This window comes from Nothobranchius furzeri, chromosome 5 (assembly GCF_043380555.1).
Source record: "Nothobranchius furzeri strain GRZ-AD chromosome 5, NfurGRZ-RIMD1, whole genome shotgun sequence".
NCBI classification, from domain to species: Eukaryota; Metazoa; Chordata; class Actinopteri; order Cyprinodontiformes; family Nothobranchiidae; genus Nothobranchius; species Nothobranchius furzeri.
Genome location: NC_091745.1, coordinates 56139141 through 56156279, shown reverse-complemented (window position 1 = coordinate 56156279; position 17139 = coordinate 56139141). Strand labels below are relative to the sequence as shown.

Sequence of the window (17139 nt, the reverse complement as noted above, 5' to 3'; positions counted from 1 at the left end):
ATTGCTTCTCATGGTTGCTCTTGTTCTTATGGCCAAACGTCTCAAGGGTCACTGCTGCTGAAGTGTATATGAGCTCATTGGTTTGGCAGTGGCAGGAATACATTCACAACTTCAAGGATTTATGAGGGTACTTCACTCAGCTGTTGTAGGGAGCTACACGTTCTGTAGGAGTTAGTGTTGAGGGCGGGTTTCGACGTAACCATTCTTCCCATACTCTCATTATGGAATCCCTTTGACTATGGTCAGGTTTGTGCATCTTGCCTATTTTCGTCTTGTTCCAGTAGCCCACTTTTCATCAGGGTCTTCTGGTTCCCCCGCACCTGACGCAGACCTTGTTTGGTCAAGTGTGATTTAGCATTTTGTGTGTTTCAGTTTCTCTCATCATGGTATGAGGTAGGCAATAGCACCAAGGGTCTTGCCAAAGGACCCACACTAGATGCTAGATGTTGGTATTTGCCTAGCCTGGATTTGAGCGCGGGCCCCTGCATGAAAGTTTTGGTGCCTTACTAATTGAGCTGAATAAAAATAAATACCACTGACTCAGTTTGCTTTGCAACATAAATGTTTTATTTCCACAAACAACACAAACCTGAAGGAATTCTGCTAATGCTAACAGTTAGCTTCTACTAATAAAGACTTTTTATGCTGTTTCTTGGACGCTAAACCAACAACAGCCTTCCCGGTTGTGAGCCACTGAGGGGGAGGTCAAGCATCCGCTCGACGTAGAGCGGTCAAGCTTTTAAATCCTAGCATTTGAACATCTAATTTTCACCTCTTTATAGATGTTGGACGCAATTTCCCTTTCAGCCTTCATGGTAAACTCTGAGAGACCTACCATTTTTGTAAACGCACACACACACACACACGCACACACACACACACACACACACACACACACACACACACACACACACACACACACACACACACACACACACACACACACACACACACACACACACACACAACTAATGCAACTAATGAAAATACAAACAATGGAACTCTGTTTTGCTTGTTGCATGTAGTGACGTATTTCTGTCCACCAGTCAGTGGACTGTGTTGTTGCTCCACCCTAAACACATCGCTTCACAAATTTCTCGAAATGCAACAGAAGAAAGACAAAAAACTCCCACAACTGGCACGGTCTGGGTAGATTGTCTGGACCGGTTTTACAATGGGGACAGAAAAAATAACAAGGCGAGCTGACCCTCCCTGTTGCATGCCAAAAATGTTGGTCGAAATTAGGATTTTGAATTACCTCAATTTGGAAATACAGAGATTAGTTCTCAAAGATGGATAAGCTAACAGGAGTCAGCTGAGGTGGTTTGGGCATCTGGTCAGGATGCCTCCTAGACGCCTCCCTAGGGAGGTGTTTCGGGCATGTCCTGCCGGCAGGAGGCCCCCGGGTCGACCCAGGACACGTTGGAGAGGTTACATCTCCAATCTGGTCCGGGAACGCCTTGGGGTCCTGCCGGAGGAGCTGGTGGAGGTGGCTTGGGAGAGGACGGTCTGGAGCTCCCTAGTTGGGATGCTGCCCCCGCGACCCGGACCCGATAAGCGGAGGAAGACGACAACGACGACAACGGATAAGCTAACAGCTAGTTACTGAGGGCTCAGTTATAAAAACATCAAAGGGGTTTGCCATAATAATACCGTATGAACAGCTGCACACAGTAAACGTTTGTTTATAGAGAATTTTCTGATTACGTGGAGTGGCAGTTAGCAGCTTAGCTAGCTAGCTTTAACACCTCAAGTTACGACATTTAACTGATATAATTATTTCTGCTTCAAAAACTGTTACTTAAAGTTTAAAGAAGTGAAAGTTTTATAAAACAGCATTTCTATAAAAAACAATGAGTTGTTTTTTTTATCTGAGTTGGTTTGTAAACGTAAATATTTCTGTTTTCAGACAATTGTCAAATTCTTGAATTAACCTTATAAACCACATCCTCACCGCTCACCAGATGAAGAGTCAGCTTTAGTATTTTAAGCATTAATATTCCTGATGAGTTCTTGTGTGAAGCAACACTGATGCGTTATCTGAACATGAAGATGGGATGTATTAAACTATATATTTTAATAGTTTTATAATGTTTACTCTGATTTCCCTGTGCTGCAATATTTCTGCCCACAAAGATTATGAAGTATTTAAAAATGTCATTAAGGCTTAATACAATGTGTTTTACATTTGAACTGATTTATCCAGGAGCATTTCTTTAGAGTACTGGACTCAAACAGGCAATTTTATGTAACAAACAACAAAGCAGAGCCTGTTTAATGGATACGTTTTGAAATTCTAATAACATTGTTCCTTTTAAGGGCATCCACACTTGGTCTGAAAAGTGAACCTATATAAATTGGCTAACAAATGTACCTGTTTAAGTCTTTTCCTCTCCTCTAAGTGGCATCGTATTAAAACTACTCTCACAGTCGAGTGGCTTTAAATGGGTGTAATAAGGGAAACTTGAAGCTGCTTTGTCTCTGCGGACTCACTGAAAGCCGCTCACTGTGCTGAAGAGGAGACCCAGCTGTAACAGTCGCCCAGACGGGTTGTTGGTGTGTGTGTGTGTGTGCGTGTGTGTGCGTGCGTGTGTGTGTGTGTGTGTGTGTGTGTGTGGCAGGAGCTGGGGTTCAACAACACCAGCATTGGGACGGGGTTTCACTCATTTGCACTTAGGAAACAGTAGCTCGTCACATGAGGTTTGGGTGCGTCTGTGCATAGATTTGCATTCACATCTGCGGCCAATCTGCACGCGTGTGCACGACTTTCTCTGTGTGAGTCTGTCCACAAGTGTTGCAGTGTGTGTGGAAGACAGAGAGATGCAGAAGAGAGACCATCATGCTGTTAATGATGGAGCCAGATGCAGAGACGAGAGGAGGAGTGTAAAAAAGCTCTCCACGCTCCCCATCTGGAAGGCATCGCCCCCAAATGAAGTTGTACAAAACCATCCCATTGATAATAAAGCTAATTTTTATGGCTCTGACAAGTATGTAATTATGTTCAGCGGTGCTTTTCAGATTTTATCACAGTCAATAAACCACACTGGCAATTTCCCGTCCCCCATTTGACATATTTACATGGATCCATCTGATTGGAGGAATTAGTTAGCTATGAGAGCTGTGATGGATATACACTAGTGATCTGTGACTTCTGCTTGGCTCATCTGTTAGCCAACTAGGCCCTCCGCTCATCTGTTCAGTCTGTCTTTTCTTTCCTCGCTTTGTGCCTCGCTCCCACTTTACACATTTTTCCCTCTCTCAACATTGCCTTCCTCTTTGAGAGCCCAGCTTTTTGCTCTGAAGCACCTCAGTTGTTGTTCTGGAAGAGAAAAAGTACTTTACTCTGAGATTCACAACAAACCTTCCTCTAAAGCACCCTGTGGGGATTGAGATCGCAGATGTTTTATTGTATTGCATCTTGGATTGTTGATGCAGCTTTAAAATTAAGCACTAATTTCGTCAGAGCTTGAGAGTCAGATGTGAGTAAAACCAGTTGTACTTCTGTTTGGTTTGGCTAATAGTCCTATTTAATGCATTTAAAGGAAATCTAAATCATTTACAGGTGAAACTCAAAAAATGAGAACATGGTGCAAAAGTCCATCTTAGACTGAGAGACCATCTAAAGGTTTAGGAACCCTTTGTATGGGTTCTGGATTCATTAGCTGATTAGAGTGTGACACTTTGAGTCTAGAATTTTGAACCTTTTAACAATATTCTAATCGTCTGAGATTTAGGATGTGGGGTTTTCATCAGCTGTAAGCCACAATCATCACAGTTATAACAAATAAAGGCTGAAATACATGGCTGAAATATGTGACTCTATGTCACATATTAGTTTCACCTTAAAGTGGAATTACTGAAAGAAATTAACTTTTTCATAATAATATTTTTTCTCTTCTTTTCTACGATCATAATTTTTATAGCTCAACTTCTCATTCTTCTCATACCATCTTTTAGTTTAGTTGTTTACATGTGGCAGAATTAGCTAAAAGTGAGACCAACCGCTCACTTTTCTAAATGAATTGTATTTGCTTCTGTTGTCACAAATGATTTTTTAGGGAAACCTATGATCTATAGATTAGTGATGCAACAATATAAAATGTTTGGGCCGTCACAATATTCAATATTATTATCACTGTTATGGCCGATAACCAATATATGTCAATAAACTGACATTAATGGTTCTAAAATCAGCAGATTTTGTATACGATGAAAATTATTAAAGCCGAATGTACGTTATTATGTACACACACCCCACACACATTTACACTATATTACAGTCACTGTCATGTGACTAAAGAAATATACATCACCCCCCTCACCCTCTAAAACGAATAAACAAATGGAAACAAGATGGAAAAATTATTGATTGTTAACATTGGCCCAGTTTTATTAATCAGACAGATACCGATATGTTAAAAAAATATTAACATCGGCCGATACCGATATTGATGCAGATATATTGTTCATCCCTATTATAAATAGCTCCCTTACTTTCTCCAGTACAAGTTCTAAGACCCGTCTCCTCCATGTAAACAAATGGAACACTGCTCTTCTTAAAAGCTAAAACATTTTATTTATTTATTTATTTATTTGTTTATTATTTATTTATTTATTTTTGCTTTGTTGATTTATGAGACTCCAGGTCCAAAAACCCAACATGGCTGAGCCTTAAAACTGGATCACGTGTTGTGGCCTCACTTTTTTACCAAGAAAAGAAGACGGAGCGTTTTAATATTTGAAAATCTCATTGCCGAAAACATGTGAAAGCTATTTTCACAATAAATCACTAAACGTATTATTGACTGTACCGCATGAAGTAAATAATAAAAAAGATGCGCTTTTTAAACCTTTTATAAAAGTTGCAAACTACCTCTTCATGTACAGTTTATGGTTAGGTTGGTATGGTTGGTCACATCCACTCATTAAAGAAAGTCAACATTTCCTGTTTTACTGCAAATTCAGTTTTTAACATGTTGTTGACTTTCATTATTTCACACTGCGTTAAACAAACCTGTTATTTTATTGTTTCAATGAAAAAAAATCAATGTTATTCAATGTAATTTTTCTTCTTAAAGGTTGGAGGTAAATCAGACCTTCTTCTGTTTTGATCTGTCACTTGTTCGTTAAGAATCAAAAGAACAGATTCATAAAAGTTTCTAAGGTCAATTTAGCTTTTTGATTAGGTGTTTCTCTTAATTCTCTGGACTTTTTCTCTCCTCCTTCTCTGTAGGAGAGAAGTCCTACCTTTGTGACCTGTGTGGATTTGCAGGAGGCACCAGACACGCCCTGACCAAACATAGGCGTCAACACACAGGTGAGCAGAAACACACTTCTCCTGAACTCTTTCTGTAAACTTGATGAAAGCACAAACCAGCTCTTGTATGTGCAGACTTTGCTAATCCTGGAGAGTGATGGTTTATGCGACTGTTTGCTGTTTCTCTCACACACACACACACGAGCACACGAGTGTGACACTCAGCTGACGGTGATGGGCATGTGTACGAGGATGGCTGACTGAATCTGAGATTTTTAATTTCAGTTATCATTTCACCATGTCATTCTGTCGCTTAGGGAAATTGCATTTTTCAGATGGGCTGTCAATAAAAAGTGCTTTTTCTTCCTTTTTTTTGTTGGGAGGAGGAGGAGATAGTGAAACAAACACATTTCTTAACTGTTGTCTGGCAGGCGACCAGCGATCAAGAATACTGTTATAAATATTCATTTGGCTTTTCATAATTCATTCAGTTTGCTCCTCAGATTTTCTGCCATTTCTTCCTGAAACCTCCAATTTCTGTCCTCCTCTGCTGCGTTGACATGTGTCAGTTCCACTAATTTAGCCGAATACCGAATGACATCAGATTTGACAGTATTTTCTTAGCAGAATTTGACTGAGGTCGCTACAAACACCAGCGTTTTTTTTCTGGCGAAAGAAAGAGGAAAAGCCACCAACACCGACTTTTATGGGACTTACAGAAAAGTTCAAAGGAAACAAAAAAACTTCCAAAGAAAGTGAAAGACAACTGTTTTTATTAGCCCTTAGAGCCAAACACAGTCAACAGGTAAGTCAGAACACAAGCAGGGACCTTTTCAGCACAAAAGCAGAGGAATCAGGCTTTAACTCCACTGGTCCAAGTCCCCATTCAGCATGAGTAAAACTTGAGGTTGATTTTTTTGTATTATAATACACATCACTACCAAAGGTCATGACAATGTGTTGCCTATCAAGTCAAAGGTTTTCATGTATACTTAGATACGTGAACACTAACCTCCTATGTGACAGAGTCATGAATGGGATACCAGAACTGGTTCCTCTCCTCAGGGGTGTAACATTACGCCTGTAATCCCAGTTCAGTACGTAGCTTGTTTTAATGTCAAGGTTTGGTTCATTTTCGGTATAGTGGGCGGAAAAAGTGGGGAAAATAAAAATCTTTGGTGACATATTAGTAGTTCCAGTTTATAGCCTTGTTCAGGTTCGTCAAACTTTTATGGGTTTTGTCTGCTGTAGGAAATATGCTCTCATGGGAACAGAGGTAGCTCATATGGTGATAAGTTTGGTTCCAACTCCTGTTAAGCATGGTCAAGGTTGCTAGGCAATAGGACATATGCTATGGAAAAGGTGGGAAATAAACTCAAGGCTAGACCATACTTTCATAGGCATTCACTTCCGGCCTTCTCCGTCAACCAAGAACCTGGTATCTGGTACCTACCAACACAATCATACGTGGACCGGGTTAGACGGGTCCACTGGAAGATGCAGCCCTTGCATTTGGACACAGCTGCTTGTGTTGCTAGCTTGAGAGCAACACCGTTATAGCCTAGAAATCTAGACAGACAGTAGGTAAACCAAAATGTTTTTTGCTCTGCATGTCAGCCTAGCCATGCTCCATTGTCAGGGCCGGATTATCATTGCAGGGGCCCCTGGGCACAATGTGCTTACCCCCCACCCCACCCCAATCACAAACACTCATACCTGATGCATTTCCGGTTGTGCCTCACTTATATGTCTTTCTTTCTCTGTCCTCTCTCTTTTCTCCTCTTTTTCCGTCTCTCTCTTCCTCACAGCACTCATGTCTTCTCTTCTGTCTCTATTAACAAAAATGTTGTCAATCTGTGGGACAGTGGGGGCAAGAGTCAGCTGTAAAAGAGATCTCACTGTCAAACTACAACAGAAAGTAATGCAGATTATTTAAAAGATTATACATGTATTGAAAAGTTTGCAAAGATGAAATATCTGCATGTTTTTGATTGTCTCCTGTCTCCTTCCTCCTCTTGTCTCCTGTTTCCTTCCTCATCTTGTCTCCTGTTTCCTTCCAAGTCTTGTCTCCTGTCTCCCTCCTCTTGACTCCTGGCTCCTTTCTCCTCTTGACTCCTGGCTCCTTCGTATTCTTTTTTTCCCCTCTTGTTGGTCTCCTCTGTTGCCTTCAGAAAAACTGCTTTCTGGCATTTCTATTAGTAAATTCATTTACAATGTCATCAAAGTCCAGATTCCTGACAAGCTGAGATTCAATTGCCATCAGTGACAGTGCAGAAAGGCAATGTTGAGTTTGTGTTGTTTTCAGTTCAGTTTTTATTCTTGCCATTTGTGAAAATTGTTCCCCTTCACAATTTGTAACTGGTAGCAGGCGCGTTGCAAGCTTTTCAAAAGTGTGGGGGATGTTGTCTGTGCCTAAAATAATTGTTTGTTATTCATCTTGTTAGTTTAATTCCCATAATAGTTGATCAGGTGTGAATTTTAAGACATGTCACGCGTATCTCCATTTTAAACATGTTTAAACTGTTCAGAATACAAATCCAGGCTCTGTCTCCTTAGATTGGTGCAACTAAAGTTTGTACTCAATGAAATTTTTACATTTTGAAAAGGTAAGAAAAGGATCCGATAAAATCGTTTTTCCCCTCATTTACAGTCACGGAGTACAGCGCAGTGCGCATGGCTCTGGGGTGAATCAAGTTTAATTGTTTCTCTTTGCAACAATCTTCACAAGAAGGAAAGCAGTTAAATGGCAGGTTACAGATATTTCCATTTGACTGTTTATTTTGATGGATAAACTGAAGGGTGTTGGTTGTTTTGAAAGAATTACCCCGACGCACACTGATGAGCTGACATTTTAATCATCACGCACATTGCGGAGGTAACTAAATCAATCAAGAAAAGATTCCCGTCAGAACATCAGAGCTTTATACTGGACACTGTGCTCAGCGCAGCTCGCAGCGCACATGATGGACAATGAGCTGAAGATCTGTAGAGGGGTTTGCAGCGCAGCACAGAACCACAGCGATAAGATTTCCTCCTATTGAAGCAGTCTGGAAACCCGGTCTCTCTGAGGGATCTGTCACTTGGAAAAATGTTCTCTGATTACGAAACTTTGGCTGAATAGCGCTTGTTCCCGTCTCTAATATGGAGACGCATGAAGCATCCAGTCTGTCTGAGGCAGAATAGCCTCTTCAGCTCAGAAAGCACCTGTAGAGACATTTGATTACGCACAAAGTGTATGTGGAGCAGAAGCGGTCGGGCCACAGCAGGTGAAAAGTTCCTAGCCTACATGGAGTGAAACTGTTTAATTGTAACATTAATGTGTTACTGGACACGCTGGTCTCGTTGGTTAGACCAGTGTTTGAAATACACACACACACACACACACACACACACACACACACACACACACACACGCACACACACACGCAAACACACACGCTCACACACCAATTAAAATAATGGTGATAGCGTGGACTAGAAGCCAGGTGATGGTTTATGTATTTAAATGATGATCAGGCTGCTGTAAAATGTAATCTCCATCCACATCCAGACAGAATTATCCTCTATTCTGTCTCTATTTTCTCTGCTCTTGTCTGGGCTGACGTAGCTGATGGTGCGGTACCCTTATGAACGGTGAGAGGTACATATAAGAAGTGCAGGTAGAGTTAGAAAAATCTGCAGGGCCACAAACACATTAGGGAAGATGGACTGTAGACTATTTTTAGCCCGAAAACGATCCTGGTTCTATTTATATTACATTATTCTTGTGGACTCTGCTGGGATTATTTAGAGCTGAGAGGTGCAGAGCTCTGATCGTTGATGCGCTCCTGACAGATGCGTCCTGAGAACGGCCACAGTAACATTCTCAAAGTGTCGCCACCTTAAAAACAAATTTAACATGTGATCGTTTATGTCGGTTCATGTCCTTTTATATTTTCTGTCTTTTATTTGTGCCTGATGCGTTTTGCTGCTGCGGAACGGAGTGCATCACCTGTTTCGTCCTCCGGTTTCGCACCTCACCGGTGCGGCCGGCGCGCAGCGCGCACTCTGCTATTGTTGCGGTCGGTAAATCTTTTAGAACTGCAGTCCAAAGGTAACTCACGAGGTGAATATATATGAAGCCAGGCAGCAGTTTTTCTTTAGGACTGAGAGGAGATGCAGGAAGATAATAAACAGACAGGACCGAAATATAGTCAAATAAAAACAAGTTCGTTTTTGTACCTGGTGGTTGCAACAAACATACACCATTGAAGGTAATTAGAAGTGAGGAACAGAAAATTAAATGATTCTTTCAATGTTTAGAGCAGCAGGAACTCTGAGAGGCTGCAGGTGCATCAGTGAGTTTGCGGCCGCTGCGCAGGGGGAGGGGGGAGAGGGCTGAAGCAGGATGCAGAAACTACCGTTGCTAAAAGAAATGTGTGTTAACTTAGAAAATGTGGGCGCAATTTTAATTTCTTGTCAACATTTTTCTCCAACGTTAAGACTGCTGCACAAAAAAAAAAAAGACTGCTGCTTGCGTGGGCCCCCTTGTGGCTGTGGGCCCCTGGGCCTGTACCCAGTTTGCCCATATTATAATCCGGCCTTGTCCATTGTAGCCTCAGCAGGTTTACCATTGTCTCAATCAGATTGGTGTTAGTCCAGTCACAGCACTCCATCAGTTTGATGGGTGGGACAATGCAACAGAGCGCAACAACTAAGATGGTGGTGGCTTGTTTGACTAGACTGGCTTTTCTTTGAGTTAAGAGCAGATAGAGGTACTTAAATTCTTTATTTAGAAAAAGGATGCATTTGTGTTGTCTTTAATGGTGTATGGCGCACAGCCCTGTTGGCTGACATCCGTAGAGGTGACGTTACGTTGGCTAGCCAGGCTAACATAGTTACACTTTCATGTGGGACAAAAGTGCCATACCTAAAAGTCTAAATGGGAATCCTTGTATCGTTACACCCCTACTACTGCTTAATAATGTTCACAAGGAAAAAATTGCACATATTTAATGTAGAATCAGTAGTTTTATTTACATTTTTTGGATGTTTACCTTTTTATGCTTTATTTTACAGTTATTTTCATTTGAATCTATTCTGTCAATTGTTCTCTTTTCTATGACTTAAAATCATTGAAGGTACATAGACACGACTGTGATATTTTGGGGTTTTGCTATTTTAAAGCACATTGAGCTTTTTATTCTGCACTGATGCCTGTAAGTCTTTATTATTAGATTAATTTGTAGATTTATTCATATTTTCGCAAATTCTACTACTGCAAGTGTTTCACACTGGAAGCAAAGATAAGAAGGCTGAGTTCTGAATAAATTGGTAAGTGTTCCTGGCAGCTGCTCAGCTTGATTTGCCACCTACATGTAACATTCTACATACAGAATTATAATAATTATTATCTTCCAAGTTCCCAACGATTTCCTTAAAAATGGTGGTTTCATCCACGTAAAGAGAAGCTTTAGATTTTTTTTTTATGTAACTTGGTTACAATTTCTTTGCCAAAAACTGATCCCAAAACTTCTTCAAGAAGTCATTATTTTGTTGCAGGCAGTTTGTAAAGCTGGCTGAAGGATGCACAATTTCATCTGTTGTAGCATTTTGTCTGTGTGTTTTTCTGCTCACATCAATGTCTCGTTCCACTCCACAGGAGAGAGACCCTTCAAATGTAAGATCTGCAACTTTGCCTCCACTACGCAGTCCCACCTTTCACGGCACAAGCGCGTTCACACTGGAGAGAAACCGTACCGCTGCCCCTGGTGCGACTACAGGTACCGGCTCATTGGTCTGCAAACGGCTGCTGATGGCCACCATAGTGGCACTGATGATCATGAGTTCATATGTGCGGGGTTGAAGGTGATGTATGCAGGGGGAGGTGCATAAGTGTGCATCTGGTTGGAGATCTGTGTGTGTGTGTGTGTGTGTGTGTGTGTGTGTGTGTGTGTGTGTGTGTGTGTGTGTGTGTGTGTGTGTGTGTGTGTGTGTGGGTGTAAACTGAAAGTGTGTGTGTGTGGGGGGGGGGGGGGGGAGGTAGACATGTCTAATCTCCACAGCAGGGCTCCATTTCATCATTGTAGCATCATCAACAGGCCCAGCGAGATACACACACACACACACACACACACACACACACACACACACACACACACACACACACAATGCCTCTGTCACTGGCAGGTCCCTGCCATTAAAACACCATCACACCACATCAGTAATTACACAGGAAATTGTCGGTGAAATTGAAAAAGTTTTGGCTGGCGTTGCACATCTCAATCTCCCTCTAGCTTTCTGTTTTTGGACCCTTCCCCCCATTCTCTCTTTCTCTCACCTCATGCTTCCTCGTCAGATTGTGGCAGAAGAGTGTGAAAGGGAATGATCTCAAACCCATCAATGGTTTCAGATGCACTTGTTCATTTTTTTTTCCTTCTGTGACAAAGTATTGGTAGTGGCGCAGTACACCTGCTTTGCTGAAGTGAAGCACTTGACACGTTTTATCTGTTTTGTGTCTGTAGTACCATACTAAAGTTGACAGCTAAAGGGAAATGCTGACACGTTCTAATTGTAGTCATAGTGACTTTGCATATATTAAATCATTTTATCACCTTTTATGTGTCACTTAACAGCATTACAGTGGATCTTTTGGTTAATCTACTGCTGACCTTTAACATCCTGATAATCATAGAACTCTTGCTGTGATTTTGTTCTGGCATCTTTATTTACAATGCTCAACTAAGATGAGCAGTGCTAGTGTGGCATTGAAGTCATCTAATGCCAGTATGTTTCTTTCCCCAAATAAAACCGCTCAATTTTACTAGACTTTAATCTAAAAATGATAGTTTTATCTATCTAGTTTGTATGTTTCTTGTTTTCATGGAAGAATGCATAGTATTGAAACATTGAGTCATATTCTTCTATATCAAAGGAAACATCTATGTACTCCAAAGATACTCCATAAAGGAAATGACCTCACCCATCTCCCAAACGGCTCCTTCTATAAGGTGCAAGAACAAAACTGCTGAAACAGCTGTTTCTGAGAGGAACTTCATGAATATGACTGGTATCGACCTTATATACTACTACTACCTCTGCTACTAATATAATTTAAAGAGCAAGTCACCCCCTTCCAGAGTCTTACTCCACTCCCACTTCTTTTTTGAAAAATGCAACAAATACTGTTGTCTGGCACACCAAGAGGGTGGAGCCGCTAACAAATGCACACACAGGCTCTTAACGACATTGTGACTAGGGATGAGCCGTATACTCGTTTCAGATGAGTATACGGTATGGATGCAGCATTTTTGATGAGTACGAGCATGAAACGAGTAAAACTCGTAAATATCTGTAATCGTGCTGAAGGAAAATCTTCATTGGGTAACTGACTGTCTTCACGCTCTGTGATTGGCCAGTCACATAGAGCACCCACCCTTCCCTACACACAAAACTCTGTAGCCGGGAGCTCACAGCTCAGTCCGCGTCTGGTCCATCCACGCACACACACAGACAGTAACAGATCTCTCTGTGCTTGCTTCACTGTTCACGTTTCTTCAGTACTCCCTATGATTTCTTCAGTTTGCTTCTTTTTAAAGTTACTTTAAAGTTATTTAAAGTTACTTTTTTCGTAACGTACGTGGTGCATTTGACAAGACAGAGCTGAAAACAGCTCGTGCTGCGTCAGTCAGTGCCTCCGCTCCGGTCGGGTTTTTTTTTCTCCTCTCTCTCTCCTCTTCCTCAGGATCCACTCCCTCATTCCTATTCACTCTCTCTCTTTCTTTACATTTTTTAATCACAATTGTCTATTTTTTGCTCATTTTAAATATATTTTAATCAATTTCTAAATTCTTTTTTCTATTTTACATGTTTTGTTTTTGTGAAGCGCCTCATGATTTTTATCTTGAGAGGAGCTATATAAAATATATTTTCTTCTCTCTCTTAATTCATGCACTTAAATATTAATGTTCTGATCTTATTGAAAAACTTGTTCTGTCATAGTTCCTTTACTATTGTGATCAAAAACAATTAATCTCAACTCTGAGGCTGCTCTGTAAATAGTTTTCAAATAAACAATACACATAGCAACTTCTGATCAGACTTAAAATAACGTATTGATGTAAACAACACCCACTTCCGGTTAAACCACACCCACTTCCGGGTTAGGCCACGCCCACTCAGAGTACAGATACAGATACAGATAATTTAGATGGTTGAACAGATACATATACAGATACAGATAGTGGTGTACTCGCTCATCCCTAATTGTGACATCATAATGTACCAGCTAACGTCATAGTGTACCTCTTAGCCAATAGCAATGGCAGATTTAAATTCAAATGCTACTCAAAGTTTTGACCTGATGATGGTGCAACACTGACATTTTAGGCAGAATATTTAAATTTTAACAAAGATGCACTTAAGTGCCAAATTATTGACTACACATGTTAACAGCATGGTTAGACACTCGTTTATTTACCAGCAAAAACATTTGATTTGGGGGTGACTTGCTCTTTAAGATAAAAAATCATAATATGTCCCCTTTAACTGATCATCTTATATTTAGTTATTGTCGTTTTGGCCAACTTTCATGTAATCAGTTAGTACTTGCACTATTTGTTGTGTAAAGCCGCAAGCTTCTTATTGGTCAGAACGCAGCTTCCATTAACTTTGTCAACAGCACCACCGCCGCCCCCTCACGAAATCAAAAGAAAGCCAAACATATCTACTAACAAACAGAGCAGATTGGAGAAGGTCTTGCAGGAGAAGTTTGAAAATTTGAACTTTTATCCACTCGTGACTGACGGAGTACACAGATTTGCAGCAATGGATGGAAATGTGGGTTTAGAGGTGGCGACCGCAGGAAGATGTGGAGGAGAATGTGTGCCAAATTAATCGGTGGTAAAAAGAAATACATAAACACAATATAAAGAAAATTGTCTATTGTGGATTGCATACGTGTCTGTAATGATGACAGGATACCACAAAAAAGTGATATGCCCTCTGTTGTCCTGGTGGGGAATTGCTTAGCAACACTTCCCATGTGACGGAGACGTCTGAAAAGAAAACATCTCTGTCAATACATCTGCGTGACTTCACCCTCGTGCTGATGGAGAAGTAGAGATCAGCCTTAAAAGTCTCAACTACTCCCAACACCTGGTTATATTTCACTATCTGTTGTGTTTTAGATACATTTTGTTGCCAACTTCTTGAATGAGCTTGGATTCAGAAGTTAATCAAAAGTAGTTATACACTCATTTGTGCTTTCTGAGAATATAACCAGCAGCTCATGAGGTATTTTGCTAATATCCAGTTAGATTTAACAACACTCAACCATTGTCTTTAACTGCTTCCTCCAGTTCTGATTTACAGAACTCGGTGCCTATTTCTAGCTGTCATTGGATGAGGGATAGGATACAACCTGGACTGGTTGCCAGTGCATCACATCACCTTAGAGATGAACCAGACAGACAACCGTTCAAGCAGACTGAGACCAAGTACCAACTTAGTCTATGTTCCAACTGCAGTTCTCAATTCTAAGAATTGTTCTAAAATGAACGTGACCATCATCAGACTGCATTGTGATTGGTCAGTAGCCCTGAAGTGAGATGAATGTACAGAAGAAGAATAGGTGTCAAATGTAACATGCTGTGATAACAGATGTAAACTAGGGTCCTCACACACAACTCTTGTAACCGTGTTATGTCCTGCCTCCTAAGGTGCAGAATTGTGATATCTGTCACCCTTCTGTGATGTAAATATCTGATGAAATGTGACATGACTGTTTAAACTGAGTTTGGGTTTAAAAAAAAGATGGTATGGATCTGATTTGGGACTGCACGTGAGAGTAAACTAGGCTCAGATTTACAGGAAGTAGATTTGTGCTGTATATACAGTAGACTGTTACAAACATCCCATGTGGGCAAAAAGTCATATTTTGGCCACTTTTGGCTCCAGTGTGACTGCAGCAAAAGCACTGCCAATCAGCCTAATGTGCACATGTTGACATGTATAAGGAAACAACATGTATGAGAACGACATTCAAACGACACTATCACCTGCACTACCTTGCAGCTCAAGACTCCATCAGTCAGATTCTGCTTGCTTTGTAGCAACTGTAGTAGGTGTTGGAAATGGCTCAGAGTTACCACAATAGATATTTGTTTCAAGGTCTATAAAATAGAGTTGTAGCCATTTTTGCATTTTCTGATGATGAGTAGCTTTGGTGGCCATCTTGAATCACAGAGGATGTAAATGTTGGATGCACTTGTAGAGATTATTTTTTTAATGATTCTTTACAATGTGCCTAGTGATCTAACACATATGCAAACATGCATAAACAGCTAAATAAATAATTGTTTCATGTATGTTTCTGATATTTGTAACACTGTTACCTTTGAACCTATTGCAGTAGTTTTGCAGGTTTGAATCCTGGCTTTGGCCTTTCAGCATGTTCTCCCAATGCATTTCTAGGTTTTCTCCGGGTACCCCACAATTCAAAAACATGCATCTTGGGTTAGTCTGCAACCCTAAATGGTCCCTCAGTATCAGTGAGTGTATGACTGGCTGTTTTTGTCCATTTGGCCCTGCAATCCACTGGCAACTTGTCCAGAGTGTCTCCTGCTTCTCCCCAGATGACTGCTGGGGATAGACGCCAGCTGCCCAACACCCTAGTGATGCTGGATAGCTAAAGCGAGTAACAAACATTCTGACCTTTCTCTAGTTGTGTTTGACAGTTCTTTATCAAATCCAACCACTGAACAATGCTGATATCAGAAGCCTCGTTTGGAAAATAATTAGCCACAATACTGAGCCGGCATGAAGGAGCCTTAGGTCATTTATAAGTGGTCAGACAGTGGCGGTAATGTGGCGCAATCGTGTTCTTTTTACGAAAAATTACACAATTGCGATGGAAAGGGGGTAAAGGGGCATCCTCTGCGTTGTTACAGATTTCCATTGAACTTTTATGGCGATTGAAGCCATGCTCATTACATTTCTTTCACAAGCAGCTCGTAAAGGTGGCTGATCTCCACAGTCCCAGTGAACGGTCTGATGATCTGAGCTCCAGCTGTAATAGAGAGAAGCTCCCGAATCTTTGCATCTCTCCAGTTTACCGTCTCAGCTGATTCTGTTCAAAAAGCTAAACTTCTGACCGTGTTTACTTTCAATTTCAATATAGCTTCCTGCCAGAGCTCGGCAGTAACTCCACACGTGATCATGACACCTCTCTCTGCGCCAAGGTGTGAAAAACATTCACAAGTACGGCTTTGCAAAATTATTACTACCAAGCGTGCCTGCACGAATGCTGCAAAATTCCCGCATCGCCATGCCGCCATGGCGCGTTCATAAGACACACCGTGGCGGCGGTATTACGCTGATTTGCCAGTGTGGTGTGTCTTCTAAAAATAGCCGGAGACATGCTGAACATGGAATGAACTGAATATCCTTAGCCCGTCATTCCCTGGCTGATACAAAATGATTGTTACTGATGGCAGCAAATGAAACCGTAAATTAGGGGCCAAATTAACATTTTAGTGGCTCCAAGGGTTCTGCAGGCTTTGGAGGTGTGGGATATGAGGGGGGAACGCTGGAAGCATACTGCTGATTTACAAATGTGATGATGAGGAAGTGAACGCGGGGGTCTGAGACAACTGAGGAGCCCCACCTTTGCCCTGCTTTTACCCTCTGAATGCAGGTCCACATCACGTGTTATGGGTGAGCAGGCACATTTGACCTTTGACTGTGTTCTGGGTTCATCGAATGAGTATGGTTCATTTGTAGAGAGAGAGATTTCAGCACATGTGATTGACAGTTCTCACTCACAGAAAATGAATCTGGATCCACATCTGATTTGCACCATTACAATATCCATGTTAAATGTTCTGGGTGTCGTCTACGGCTCT

General features: G+C 41.2%; 1 protein-coding gene across 2 annotated transcripts in view; it reads left to right on the top strand.

The window, feature by feature from the left end:
- The window catches only part of znf407 (zinc finger protein 407), a 213775-nt gene that overhangs the window by 119935 nt on the left and 76701 nt on the right, over positions 1-17139 (top strand). For both annotated transcript variants that reach the window (XM_015949454.3, XM_054740645.2), the window contains exons 7-8: positions 5234-5317; positions 10899-11019. In XM_015949454.3, coding sequence (XP_015804940.3) covers positions 5234-5317; positions 10899-11019 — 205 coding nt within the window. The remainder of the gene's footprint in view (positions 1-5233; positions 5318-10898; positions 11020-17139) is intronic.